Below are 12,774 nucleotides of genomic sequence, written 5' to 3'. Positions count from 1 at the left end.
ACATATGATTTTGCCCAATTTCGCTTAAAAAAGCAAGGTTAACCCCTTTCAATCTGCAATTTTCCAGAACCATCTGATTTTGCCCTAGTTAGGCAACGTTAACCCCTTACAATTTTTGATTTTTCCTACAAATCTGATTTTGCACAATTTTGCTAAAACTGCAAAGTTAACCCCTTACAATCTGAAATTTTCCATAAACACCTGATTTTGCCCTATTTTGCTAAAAAATGCAAGGTTAACCACTGACAATATGAAATTTTTCATGAACATCTTAATTTTCCCAATTTTACTAAAAAAGCAAGGTTAACACCTTACAATTTGAAATTTTTCATACACATCTTATTTTGCCAAATTTTACTACAAAAGCAAGGTTAACCCCTTACAATCTGAAATTTTCCAAAAAGATCTGATTTTGCCGAATTTCGCTAAAAAATGCAAGGTTCACCCCTTACAATTTGAAATGTTTCATGAACATCTAAATTTTCCTAAATATGCAGCTGCAATTTTCCAGAAACATCTGATTTTTCCCAATTTTGCTAAAATGTAAGGTTAACCCCTTGCAAACTGTTAAATCAATACATGAAGTGTCCCATTTGACTCTTTTAAAACAAATTATTTTTCCAGTTTTTAGGGTAAAGGGATTTTCTCTTTTTCCTTTCTCTTTTGTTGTTGCTATATTTTGCGAATTAACTCATTCGTATGGAATGCTCATAGTCAATCAAAGAACATTTCACACATAGGGGCCTAAATTATATTTTTTAAAATTTAACAGAGACGCATTGATCGTGCTATCATATACCATTCTATTACTATTGCAAATTACTGTATTGTTTGGAATGCTCACAATTAAAGATACATTATTCGAAAGATGTATAAATAATATTTATATATACAATGTACATCTTTATTCTTTCCCGGCATAACTTATGGCGTTTCTTACGTCAATTGGCAATCGCGTCATTATATAATGATAGTCAAATTGATCAAACGAAACTCCGTTTTGGTTATAGTCAATTATGAAATATTCATTGATTTATGACATACACCTTTGATTCAATTTTGATACTACCCGTAGACATGCCGAGCAGCTGTAGATATCAAACTAAACCAAAGTATAAAAGATAGAGGGTAAAAAAAATCAAAAAGTTATGTGCTAGTCAAGCTTTCAGGGATCGGTCTGAGCCATAACAATGCCCCAGCCGATCCCTTAGTTCTCTTCCGGGGTCTCGGCGTCCCCGACCAATACACACTTCCTTCCCTATCCATCCATATAACCCCGGAGGGCCAGGCACCATGTAAAAGCAAAGAGCTAAGGGAGGAACAGGGCGGCCCCTAAGCCCTGATCCTCCGAGTGGACCACATGCCCTGAACCTGTACGAAGGCGCCAACCTGGAACTCGCGGACAGTACCAGCAGCAGTGCTTACCGATTAAGCTAAGGTACTGTTGGTACTTTATGACGGGAAATTAAATCTCTTATAGTGAATAATTGAACTCATACGTTAAAAACCAAAAAGACACCAACGGGATTCGAACCCGGGACCCCGCTAACCGTGGGCGACGAATCGTAACCACTCGGCCATTTCGTTACCTTAGAATGTTCCTTAAACTGAGAAAAGTTGTCTTTATAGGTGAGCAAACGCGCCAGGAAGATTACTGGGTCCATTTGCTTTACCTTAATGGGTAAAAACAAGTCGAAATAATGAGCCCAGTGTGTTTGGTTTGTTAGGAAGCTGCATAACACAGCCTAATGTCCAAAACAGTCGTGTGCTAGACGGATCATTACGCAACAATGAACACCGCAATTGTGTATTTTCAAAAGGCAGACGCGTAGATTTCTACTCTTTGTATCTGGGCACATATAGATTCTCACCTCCCTCTTCAGCTATTTCGACTTTCTTAAAAAGAAAAATAGAGACTGTCAGCGAATCTCCTGGAGTTGAAACAAGGATCGTCCCCTCGATAGACCTCAGACTCAGTAAAGTTCAACATTGGGTTCTTTTTCAACAGCTGTTTTTGCGGAAACTTTACATCATGGATTTTTTAGAAGCATCTGATTTTGCCCAATTTTAGTAAAATATGCTCCAAAATTTGCTAAAAAGCAAGGTTAACCCCTTACCTATTTTTGGACCCCCAAAAAAGTGGGTCCAAAAATTACGGCGTGGGGTTCGGGGCCCGCTTAAGGGCCCCGAAATTTTTTTGGATTCTAAATGCTCTGTGGTGCGATCTGAGGCAATTTCTGACCACTTTAACCAATGTTTTTTTTGAGGAAAAGATGGTGGTGTACTCATTGCCTGCCTTTATTGCGATGTCACATTAAAAAAAAAAAAAAAAAGGTCTCGTTTTTTTTGGGGGGGGGGGGCATGGCCCCTTTTGGCCCCCCCCCCCCTGGATCCGCCCTTGCCTCCCCCCCCCCCCCCCCCCCCCCCGAAAAATTCCTGGCTATGCCACTGTCCCCAAGTGTATGTGAAAAGCAAGTAGAAATCAAAGTTGAAACGAAGCTTAATTATCAGAGTCTGGGGGAAAAACACTACGCTAACTATGGTTTCTTTACGACTGTTAACTGTAAACAGCGCCTCGCTTTTCTTCTGCTCGGAGGATCCAATGTGCGTGCGTGGGGTGAAATTTGAGCTCAGAAGGAATCCACGAGGCTGAGCGCGATTGACCACCTGTTGCTTGGTTCGTGGATGGGATCTCAAGTCTCCAGAAAAATTCCGCAGCTGCAGTGCACGAATGAAACTGCTGGTGACTAGCTTGAGTTTGCAAATACTTCGGTCTTTTAGTCTTGGTTTCTGCCGCCAATGCATCTTTTCTCAGAAGCACAGGCCGGTCTACGTCGCTGTCTTTGAGAGGAAACCTTGAAGAAAATGCTTCGTATTTACTGGGCTTTGCTCGTTGGGATACTCACGTTAGCTGTTTCGGGACATAACCAGAGAGGTAACCATTTTTTTTTTAATTTGAGACCGTAGTTCTCGTTGGCAAGGCATGCCCCAACGACATCAAGTTGTTAAATGTGTTAGTGTTACTGTACTGGAACTTTGGTGTTGCTTTGATCCTCCCTGTTTCAATACAATTATTACAACTAAATTATATATTTTTTTGTGTAAGCTGGTAAAATACCAACATAGTTGACCGAGTAATTGTTTCTAGCTGAAAAAAACCTTACATTTATGTCATCAGGATCACTTATATAATCATATTATTATTATATTAAGTGTGTAATAAAACGAAAGTGGTGAACATGTAAATATATGTCATATTTCAAGCTTGCAAATAATAATATTCCTTATCTTGTTTGAAATTGGATTTAATTTCAAGTGCTGGGAAAATTGCCACTCTATTCTGCTATTATACTTTTCACATATTCACTCACATGGTCAGGTGATGGTGGTGTACAGCATGTCCAGTTGTTACAATACTTGAAGATTTCAATTTCAGAATACTTGCAACTTTTAAAACTTATTTCATAAAGCAAAAAAACAGCAGTTCACGTCTTGTGATTCATTTTATTACTTGGTAAAATGTTCAGACTGTTGGTATAAATTGGACCAATTGATAAACACAGATTTGTAAATGAAGTGATCAAGTCAAATTTGTTTGCATACTTTGATTTTGTTAAGTCCCAAATATTGCCCAAAGTTTTGAGGTAGAATATTTAAACATGCCACAGTGACCTGTAGAATTGGTCTATGATGTAACAATTCAATAAATGGCAAACTAAAGGGAATAATTCCATCCATGGACAACATCCGCGGCCAGGGGGGGGGGGGGGGGGGGGGGGGGGGGGGCAAAGGGGGCCATGGCCCCCCCCCCCAAAAACGAAACCAATTATTTTTTTTTTAATGTTACATCGCAATAAAGGCAGGCAATGAGTACACCACCATCTTTTCCTCAAAATTAATTGGTTAAAGTGGTCAGAAATTGCCTCATATCGCACCACAGAGCATCTAGAATCCTAAAAATTTTCGGGGCGGGCCCCGAACCCCACGCCATAATTTTTAGACCCACTTTTTTGGGGGACGAAATTTTTTTTGGCCCCCCCAAAAAATTGTGTTCTGGAGCCGCCCTTGTCCATGGACATCATCGTTTTTCCCTGTAGTGACCTATATTAATTATCAGCCATCAGAAAGCAATAACAAGTACTAAAAAGTCAAAAATTTGAAGCATTTACTATTACTGAAAAAACACTTGGAATTTCTCAGACCAGTTTCATTGGGTTTGTGCACAGGATAGCCAGTGATGTCCAGGTATAAAACTCTTTCCAACTAAAGATATAGAAACTTGAATAAGCTCTTAAATATTAATAGGGACAACCACTTGATCAAATGCATATTATCACAGTCACATAACTGTTAACCTAACTAGGCATCATTGACTTATTGCCATGTACAACTCCAACAGTACAACTATAGAGCAAGGAAATGGAAGGAAGTAACATAAGTAGCACTGGTCAGAACTCTGGAGTCTGGACCAGGCATGGGCGTCGCCAGGATGTTTTCTAGAGGGGGGCAAAAAAAAATTTTGCCAAAAAATGCTTGTATTTCTCAACACATTCTCGATTTATCAGTTTTAGAGGGGGGCAGGGACATTTTGCCCCCCCCCAACTCATTAAATTTACACCACTTTGTCTTCGCGTCTCTTTTTTTTTTCTTTTCTTTTCTTTTTTTCCTTCCTTTTTTTTTTTTTTTTTTTTTTTGCTTTTCCAGGGGGGGGCAAGTGCCCCCCCCCTTGCCCCCCCCTCGCGACGCCCATGGGACCAGGTTGTCTTGAGGGGAATGACCCCACTGACCCTTTCATTCAGCTCTGCATTTTCCTTCACTGGTCTCCTTGACTGTTTAATTCTACTTCATGGTTCTTCAGAAGGTCAGATTTTTATTGTTTCACAACCCCAAGTCTCCAGAGACAGTGATCACATTTCATTTACAAGCCATGGGGTACTTAGCTAAAAAAAAAATGAGTCCATGTCACACAAATCACTCTGCACTAGACAAGCAATGTGGGTAGTTTAAAGGGAATGTACATCATTGGCTTTTGCTGTAATTTTCAGAAATGAACTATTTGAGGGGTTAGTATAACAGATCAAACATTGTTACACAGACAAGTTTGAAGTTTTGTGTTCGAAAATGCTGGAAAAACCAAGAAAAACAAAAGTTTTCAAGTAGTCTGGTTCCTTGACTCCACTAAAGATAAAATGGATCAATTTGTAGATGCTGGAAAATTGTAAGGTAAGGGAACCAGTCTAGCTGGCCTGCACCCATTCACGAACATGTAACCAATAGCAAACAAAACTTGGATTGAAAAATGTGTTAAGTTGGAGCAGTAGTTGAAAAATAGTTAGGTTTTTCCAACGGTGGTCGGCCGACCACCGTTGGAAATGTATTCAAAAATACCATTGTCTTGAAAATGACTTCAAACCAGGTGCCATGATTTTACAGGATGCTTTAGACTGTCATTTACCAACATCCTTGTAAGGTATTTCGAAAAAACTTGGTAGTTTTATTTTTCGATGTTTGCAAATGTTGTATATTCCCTTTAACTTTGCTACTTGCTGAGAAAAAAAGGCAGATTTTATTTTACTTTATTCACTGTAGCTCTGTGGAGTTGGACTCTGGTTGTATGGTGAGACATTTTCCCCCACAAAACATAACCGATTATAGTCGCCAACTTCTTTTTAATATCAAAAATCTTATGCAATCAAATTCCAGATTGTTTTATGAAAAACAAATTTCACTTCATTTATACAAAGTATAACTGTTTGTCTGAACATTTCATACCATTCAGTGATTTCAAAATAATATTTTTTGCAGCATCAACATTTTGGAAAATCCATTTTGGAAAATGTTTATTTATGTTCACTTGATGGTAACATATAGCTGTGGTAATAAGGTAACCTTTTCTTGGGGGGGGGGGGCATATTGCAAATTATATAAATTCAGAGCCACAGGTCAAGCAGTAGAAATGGCCTTGAAGGCCTATACATAACCTGAAGCCTCTAAGCTCTTGGAGATATGCCACGTACTGGTATGAATAACTTTAACTATTTTTTCAAGGTTAAAATAACTGCAAATTTTGTTTATTTTAAGCCCATTTCATTGACAACGTTTTGTTCCAGAATAGTTTTCAGACCAACCAGAAACAAACAAACTTTTCTTTTAAAATGGAGATCATCCATGGTCTTGGATGTGACTCTCTGAAACCCATTTTTAAAATAGAATTGTTTATTTTTTAGCACATATTGGATACATTATAAACAGTCTTATTAAACATATAAGCAAAGATTGGCACACTTCTAGGAATTCGGAACAACTTAAGTTTAAAAAGAATAGGTAGGTTTAAAAACAATAAGAAAATTCCTGAAAGTTTGTTTGGGGTGACCTTATGGAATCAGATTGTGTCTGAAAAACCCAATATTCACAGTGAAAAGAATGGGAGACGAACTCACGTATAGAGTTAGAAGCAGTTGCACTGCCCAACATGTTTTAAAAACTCTCCACATTCACAAAATGGAGTAAAAACATTGGCATGAATCTGTGTCACAGATTTTGTTTCTGCATTCAATAGGGAACGTTGAACAATGGAGGACAGTAGGGTTCCCATTTCCCAATCCCCGAAGGTCCCCAATTTACGATTGTGCACAAAACATATGGGAGGTCTTTCTAAGTACAAACATAAGAGGGACAATAGGGGGTCCCTGATTGCAGGCAAATACACACTTGTGTGAGTGGGAGGGAAGGGGGTGACCAAATTCAGCCATTTAAATAAAAAAGTTGGGGGGGTGGGGCTTTATCATGTCTTTTCTTTAATATTTCTGTACACGGACTAGATATTGGCATTTTGGAATTTCTTATTTGCAAGCTTAGTTACACAATACACATTTTCACCTTACATAAAAACAGCGCATTCAAAGATTAACAAAAATAGTTTCTCTGTTTTCCAGCTATTGAATACATTTTTGTTTTTGGGAAGTTTAGAAATACCTCATAATCCTAACCTTTTTTGGTTTCTCATTCCCAAAAAGTGGGGGAATGATCCAATAGCCCATCCCCCTGGTCAAAAAGTGGGGAGATATATACCCCCCCTCTCCCGGGAGATTTACACCCCCCCCCCCCCCCCCCCCCAGTACAAATCAAAGATAGCGAACTTGCATGCATTGCCAGATTCTCTTCGCACCCCACACGTTCATCCATTTAACCCAGTGTAAATAAGCTGTAGGCTTATGTCACAGGGTGTAAAAGCCTAATGTGCCAGGCACCTGAACATGACATTTAGCCCCAGGCAGGCTAAAGTATTTAAACATCTGTATGATGGATTTTACTGTAATAACCCCTGTCCTGAACTGTGCTATTATGTGTATAGGCCTGCCAAGGGCGGAACCAGAGAGTTTGCTGGGGGCAGCAAGGGGGTTCTCTCAAGTAAAAAAATGGCCTTATTTGAGAAAATAAAATGCTATATTTCAACTTGGGAGCCTATTTACAGTAACCTACAGAACCCATAAAAACCTTCTTTTTTAAAATTCTGCCATACATTTCAACAATCTTTGTAAGAAATTCCATACTCGGTTTGATCCACAGTTTAGTTTATTATTAAAAATAACCACATTGTCAATTTAGACCTACCTCTCTAAAAAATGTTGTTTACAAGTGTTTCAGAATTGGGCACTTTACATGAAGTGGGTAACTTTATCTGTTGTGGAGAACTTTAGGTTTACAAGCAATTCACTATATTTTTCTGCTACCTCATGCAAACAAAAAAAAACCACAGTTTTGCATCCTAAAAATCTATAAATGCCCATTTTTGTCTCTTGGAAACCTTTAAAAACCTAAATTTTGATTTCCAAACCTATTAAAAAAAATCTATATCGATGAAGAGGGGCACTGGGAGGCAATAGTAAGAACACATGTTGAATGAATAACCACTTCATGTACAAACACTCTAGTTTACCACGAAATGGCCCATTTGTGCTTAAAAAGTTTTCCATCTGCACGTGTTAAAGGACCCCATCCAATTACTTTTTTTAATGGAATCCTCAAAGTGCACATTTATGCCTTTTTTAACTTCATTTTCAATCTACACTTTACCATTTATTGTGGTATTTCATGTCTTGTTTACAGCAAATGAAACTCCCCAAACAATAGTGATATTTGTATGTTTTAATTTAAAGCACTTTTATCTACAAGGTTTTTGTTTATTTTAGCTTTTAATAGCTGTGGTTAAGTTTCTGTCTTTTTATTGTCTATTTGTTGATTTAGTAATTAACATCCCTTATATGGGAAAATATGTCTGAGTTACATGTTGTTGAGTTATTCATCAGCATTAGGTTTTGAGTGTTGATATTATATGATTTTTAAAAACAATTAATTCTATTGATCCTAAGGACTTTAAAATCAATTATACCTTTACATATATTGAAATATTTGGTCTTGTGAAATGTCTGTTTTTGATATATTTATGTTATTATGAATGCCTTTTTAACCAGTTTGCGCTGGGATTATTTTTACATTGACCCAACCCAGGCGTGGGATTGTTTTCACAAACCACAATGCCAGACGAGTTCAGGCTGTCATCTGCGGGTAGCACACCCTAACATTTCCGGCCTCGCTCATTACGAGCGGGTTGCAGACAGATATTTCCGGCCTCGCTTGTTGCTTGTTTATACGTCATCCGTTAGGAATACCTCAAAACCTTTGCGTGTATACACGTCATCCAACATGCACTGGTAAATGCCAAATGCGCAACTTTTTTTGCTCAAAATCAAAATCATCAAACTAAAATGAATAGTAATTTTTGGATCATATTAATTTTAACCTGGCTGTATTTCAAGCTGGAGAATGAAGCAATCACCTGCTGCAGTGACAGATTTATTTGTGGGAACTATGAGTCTGTTTCCATGGAAGCACTTTCATTTTCTCCATGCAGAAACCACATCCTGGTACCAGATGGCACACTGGATTGTTCGTAGAAAAGGGGTGTGATTTTCTGTACAGTACCACAATGCCTGGATCACATTATGCGCATGCTGGAAATAGGTCAAACACTTGGCCAGTGGACACCCCTCTGGTTAATATGAAATGGTATTTTCCAGTTTTCATCAAATTTACTTATGCTATGAAGCTTCTTTTTTTCTTAACTGTATACAACTTGCACAATTCAGTGCCTTTGAAATGGTTGTATTTGTACACTGCAAGTTCCCTTTTGAGGCTTTTTGATTTTTCCTATTTGACCACATTGCATTGCTTCATTTTAAGCCAAATCATTACCTAGTGTCAGTGTTGTAGTTGAGTACATTTCCATGAGTATGATGACAAGCTAACTACCGGGCGAGCACATTTTAATTGGTAAACTTAATTTACCTTTAAAAAAATGAAATACCAACAGGAAAATGTTTTCATGAGTACGAGTACTCTGCCATGAGTATGAGGATGTGTACAGGTAAAGTATTTTTTATTGCGAGTACAACTATGAGTACATTCTCAGGGTACGAGTATGAAAAATGTACTCGAGTATTATAGATTCTGTAGATTCTGTAAATTTTTGAGAAAGAAATACATACGTGTACTGTTAACCTTGGCACAAGTGCACGTGCCTTCTCCTTGGATTTAGACAGAGTATGATAAACATGCAATCAGAATTCTTGGCTTGTAGTTGTATTCCCCTGGGACCATGCCAGCCTCTTGCCTTAATGTTAAACCATGTCCATGGCTGTTGTTTCGCCACTGGGGGTAGGGACTGATACCTGCTTAGGTACCACAAGTTAGATCAAGGGAAACTCTCTATTAACTGACCTATAGACTGCTATATACCAGATCACCTGGTTTATCAATTACTGTACTTGGCAGCACCAGGACAAGAATCGATTCTTGTAATACAGTGATTTATAACCCCAGAAATATTCACGGAAATGTCAAAGCCATAATAGCATTGGAGTTTTTAGTTTTGAAAAAGTTTATCGAAACAAAAATTTGGATTAACGACTTTGGATATTTGTATTGGACATACACAGCATCATGTGAAGTAATTAAGCTAGTAATATACCAAATAGTGAAAGTTCTTCGTGTAACCTTTTAAATACAGGCAAATTGATTTATGGTGAAATGGTCCTTTTTTGCTTCGGCAGCTATATGCCAGTTATAGTGTCGGAGATCCAATTTGTCTTACTCAGCATAGCTTAGCAAACACCTTTATTTGGGGGGGGGGGGGGATGGGAAACAGATTTTTTTTTGGGGGGGGGGGTTTGGGATGGGGGGTTGAGAGCTGAGTGCATATGGTGGTCTGTGTGCCTCCTCCATTCGTTAAAAAAAAGGGACGTGCAAAATAGTAATAAAAGAAGTATCCATTTACGCTTTCTGGTTTCTACAGGACGTGCATGTGACAATCTGTATAGGCAGTGACGTCCTTTGAGAGATATCTACATGTATATACCAATGAAGGCTAAAAAGGCGTACTCGTGCTTATCCCTGTGGAACAAAAGCAAACACATCAAAGGTCAAGTTCGGGAAAGGACCATTAGTCAACTAATGGTTGATTTGTGACGTACCTTACGCCTGTGCTCTGATAGCAACGTGCGAACGTCTCTAGTCAAACGCTGGTCAAAATGTCATCGCAAAACTTCTGGATCCTGGCTCTCTGCTAGCGTTATGAATGCGCGCGGCTCATTGGTTACCAGCGAAGCAACCAACCCCAGTGGGCTGGTTCCAAATAGTCGACTAGCGTAGTCAACCACCGTTGCTCAGACAGAGTTCGGGCAAACGTTAGTTAACCATTGGTCAACTATAGTCCTTGCGCGAACTTGGCCAAAGATAGCTGCACTGCGAAAGATCTATAATTAATTATGCCAATCTGGAGAAAGTCAACATTTTTCACACTAGAGCCTGGGCGAACCCAGCACAGCCCCGGGTGGAGTTTTTTTTTAAATGCGTTCAATCCTGTATCGCTACAAACTTGTTTCGTGCAAACCAAGCTCATTTCGCTCGGTTACTGTTTTGAGCCCTGGTGAGAGTTTCAACCCTGGTTGAAAATCTCAACCCTGGCCTGAAGCAGGGTGGAGTTCAACCGGGTGTGAAATCAATCTCGGGGTTGATACAGGGTTGGCGCAGTGTTGAAATGTTCAAGTGTAAAACGGCGTATATTTTTAACTCTGTGTCAACTCTTCATCAACCCCGAGATTTGTCTGGTGTGAAAAGGCCTTTAAAAGGGGTATTGTTTTTGCTCTTTTTTTATTTTTCACCACCCTCTACTTTTCTTTCCAACAGAATGTCCGGCAGGCCACTTTCAGTGTGATTCAGGCCAGTGCATCTCTCGGGCATGGAAGTGTGACGGTTACATTAACTGTGATGATGGGACAGATGAACAGGGATGTGGTAAGTGACTCTCTTTTTTTCTTTCGATTCTTGTTTGTTTGCATCAATAGTCCTCACAGCTGTAGCCTTCATAGTAAAGCTGGGTTTTCTTGAATTCATCTGGTTGTCAAAATCTAAACATCAATTTGCAAAAAAAAAAATGTGTCATGAAATTACACTGGGACGGAGTTGGTTTTAGAGATTTGTGACCGGCTCCACAAAAAAGGGTATTATGTCGCAAAAAAGTGAAATTGAGTTATATACATGGTTGGAAAGCCCACAGTGTAAGCTTTCAGTTGGTATATGTAGAGCTCCATAGCCCCTCACGGGGGTAATTACTTCCTTGGAGTTCAAATTACACAACTGATAAAACAGGCTTTGAAATAGCTGGCTTTGTTGTAGAACAACAGAACGATGCACACAAAATGGTTGTTTTTTCCTCTTTGTTCATTTCTGTGAATGAAACCTGAAACTGTAGGTATTAAAGATGACATTCATGACAAAAAATGAAGATCACATTTTGACGAAATTTTCACCCTGTCAATGTTGAGCGGGCCATTACACAATAATGCTCAGCGTGACTTAATGCCCTTTTTGTGGAGCCTGTCACATTTGTAAGTTCTCATCAAGTTAACTGTACAAACAAAAACCTGAGGTGATTCATTTTCAGTCCATACTATGGGTCAAGAAAGAAATAGCCTGGAGTGGGATTTGAACCTGCAACCTCTGCTATACTGTCTTGTGCTGCGTTTGTTCATGGGGCGCACATCAGAGGTCACCCTGAAACTCAATCCCACCAATATTAGCAATGAATTAATATCTTCTTTGACGCCCTCCCTTTTGATCTCTACCCACTGTTTTACCCATTTGTTCCTTTCCTCTGCCTTATCACTTCCTGTCAAACCCCGTTTTAAAAAGCCTTTCTTCAGCCACTGCCACACCCCTTTCATTTATTCCTTCCCCTGTGTCATCCCTCTCTTCATCCCCCTTTTGTCTTTACCCACCACCTCGCTCCTTTGTTTCCCACCTACCTCATCCTCTCTGTCACAGCTCCCTCCCCTTTTACCCACTGCCGTGCTCCTTTTCCCCCTGCTTTGTGTTTCACCTTGCGACCATGCATGCTTGTGTGTCCCCTACTTGTTTGTTTTTGTACCCCTGTTGTTTTGCCTTTGACAAAGGTCCTGCCGCTGGATCGAAATATTTGGCCCTCTATTAACCTTGTTGATTAGCATAAATGTCACTTAGTTTGTTTTGAAGTAATCAATTATTTGGATATATACATAGCATTATGATACTTATCTTCTTCCTTCCCATAGACTATGGTACCTGTCCCCCTCACCAATACCAATGTCCGTCCTCCAATAGATGTATACCCCTCACATGGCTATGTGATGGCGTGTTTGATTGTCCAAATCAAGAGGACGAGTCACGGAACTGCCG

The 12,774-nt window shown here is 39.2% G+C and overlaps 1 protein-coding gene across 2 annotated transcripts in view; it reads left to right on the top strand.

Moving 5' to 3' along the window:
* Nucleotides 1-2,691: 2,691 nt before the first annotated feature.
* Nucleotides 2,692-12,774, top strand: part of LOC119721280 (low-density lipoprotein receptor-related protein 2-like) — a 135,259-nt gene continuing 125,176 nt past the window's right edge. For both annotated transcript variants that reach the window (XM_038191277.1, XM_038191276.1), the window contains exons 1-3: nucleotides 2,692-2,935; nucleotides 11,248-11,355; nucleotides 12,651-12,773. In XM_038191277.1, coding sequence (XP_038047205.1) covers nucleotides 2,866-2,935; nucleotides 11,248-11,355; nucleotides 12,651-12,773 — 301 coding nt within the window. In that variant the 5' untranslated portion in view covers nucleotides 2,692-2,865. The remainder of the gene's footprint in view (nucleotides 2,936-11,247; nucleotides 11,356-12,650; nucleotide 12,774) is intronic.

Source organism: Patiria miniata, unplaced genomic scaffold (assembly GCF_015706575.1).
Source record: "Patiria miniata isolate m_02_andy unplaced genomic scaffold, ASM1570657v1 HiC_scaffold_13, whole genome shotgun sequence".
Classification (NCBI taxonomy): domain Eukaryota; kingdom Metazoa; phylum Echinodermata; class Asteroidea; order Valvatida; family Asterinidae; genus Patiria; species Patiria miniata.
Note: the sequence above shows the minus strand (reverse complement) of the source record. Positions and strands in the feature narration are given on the sequence as shown.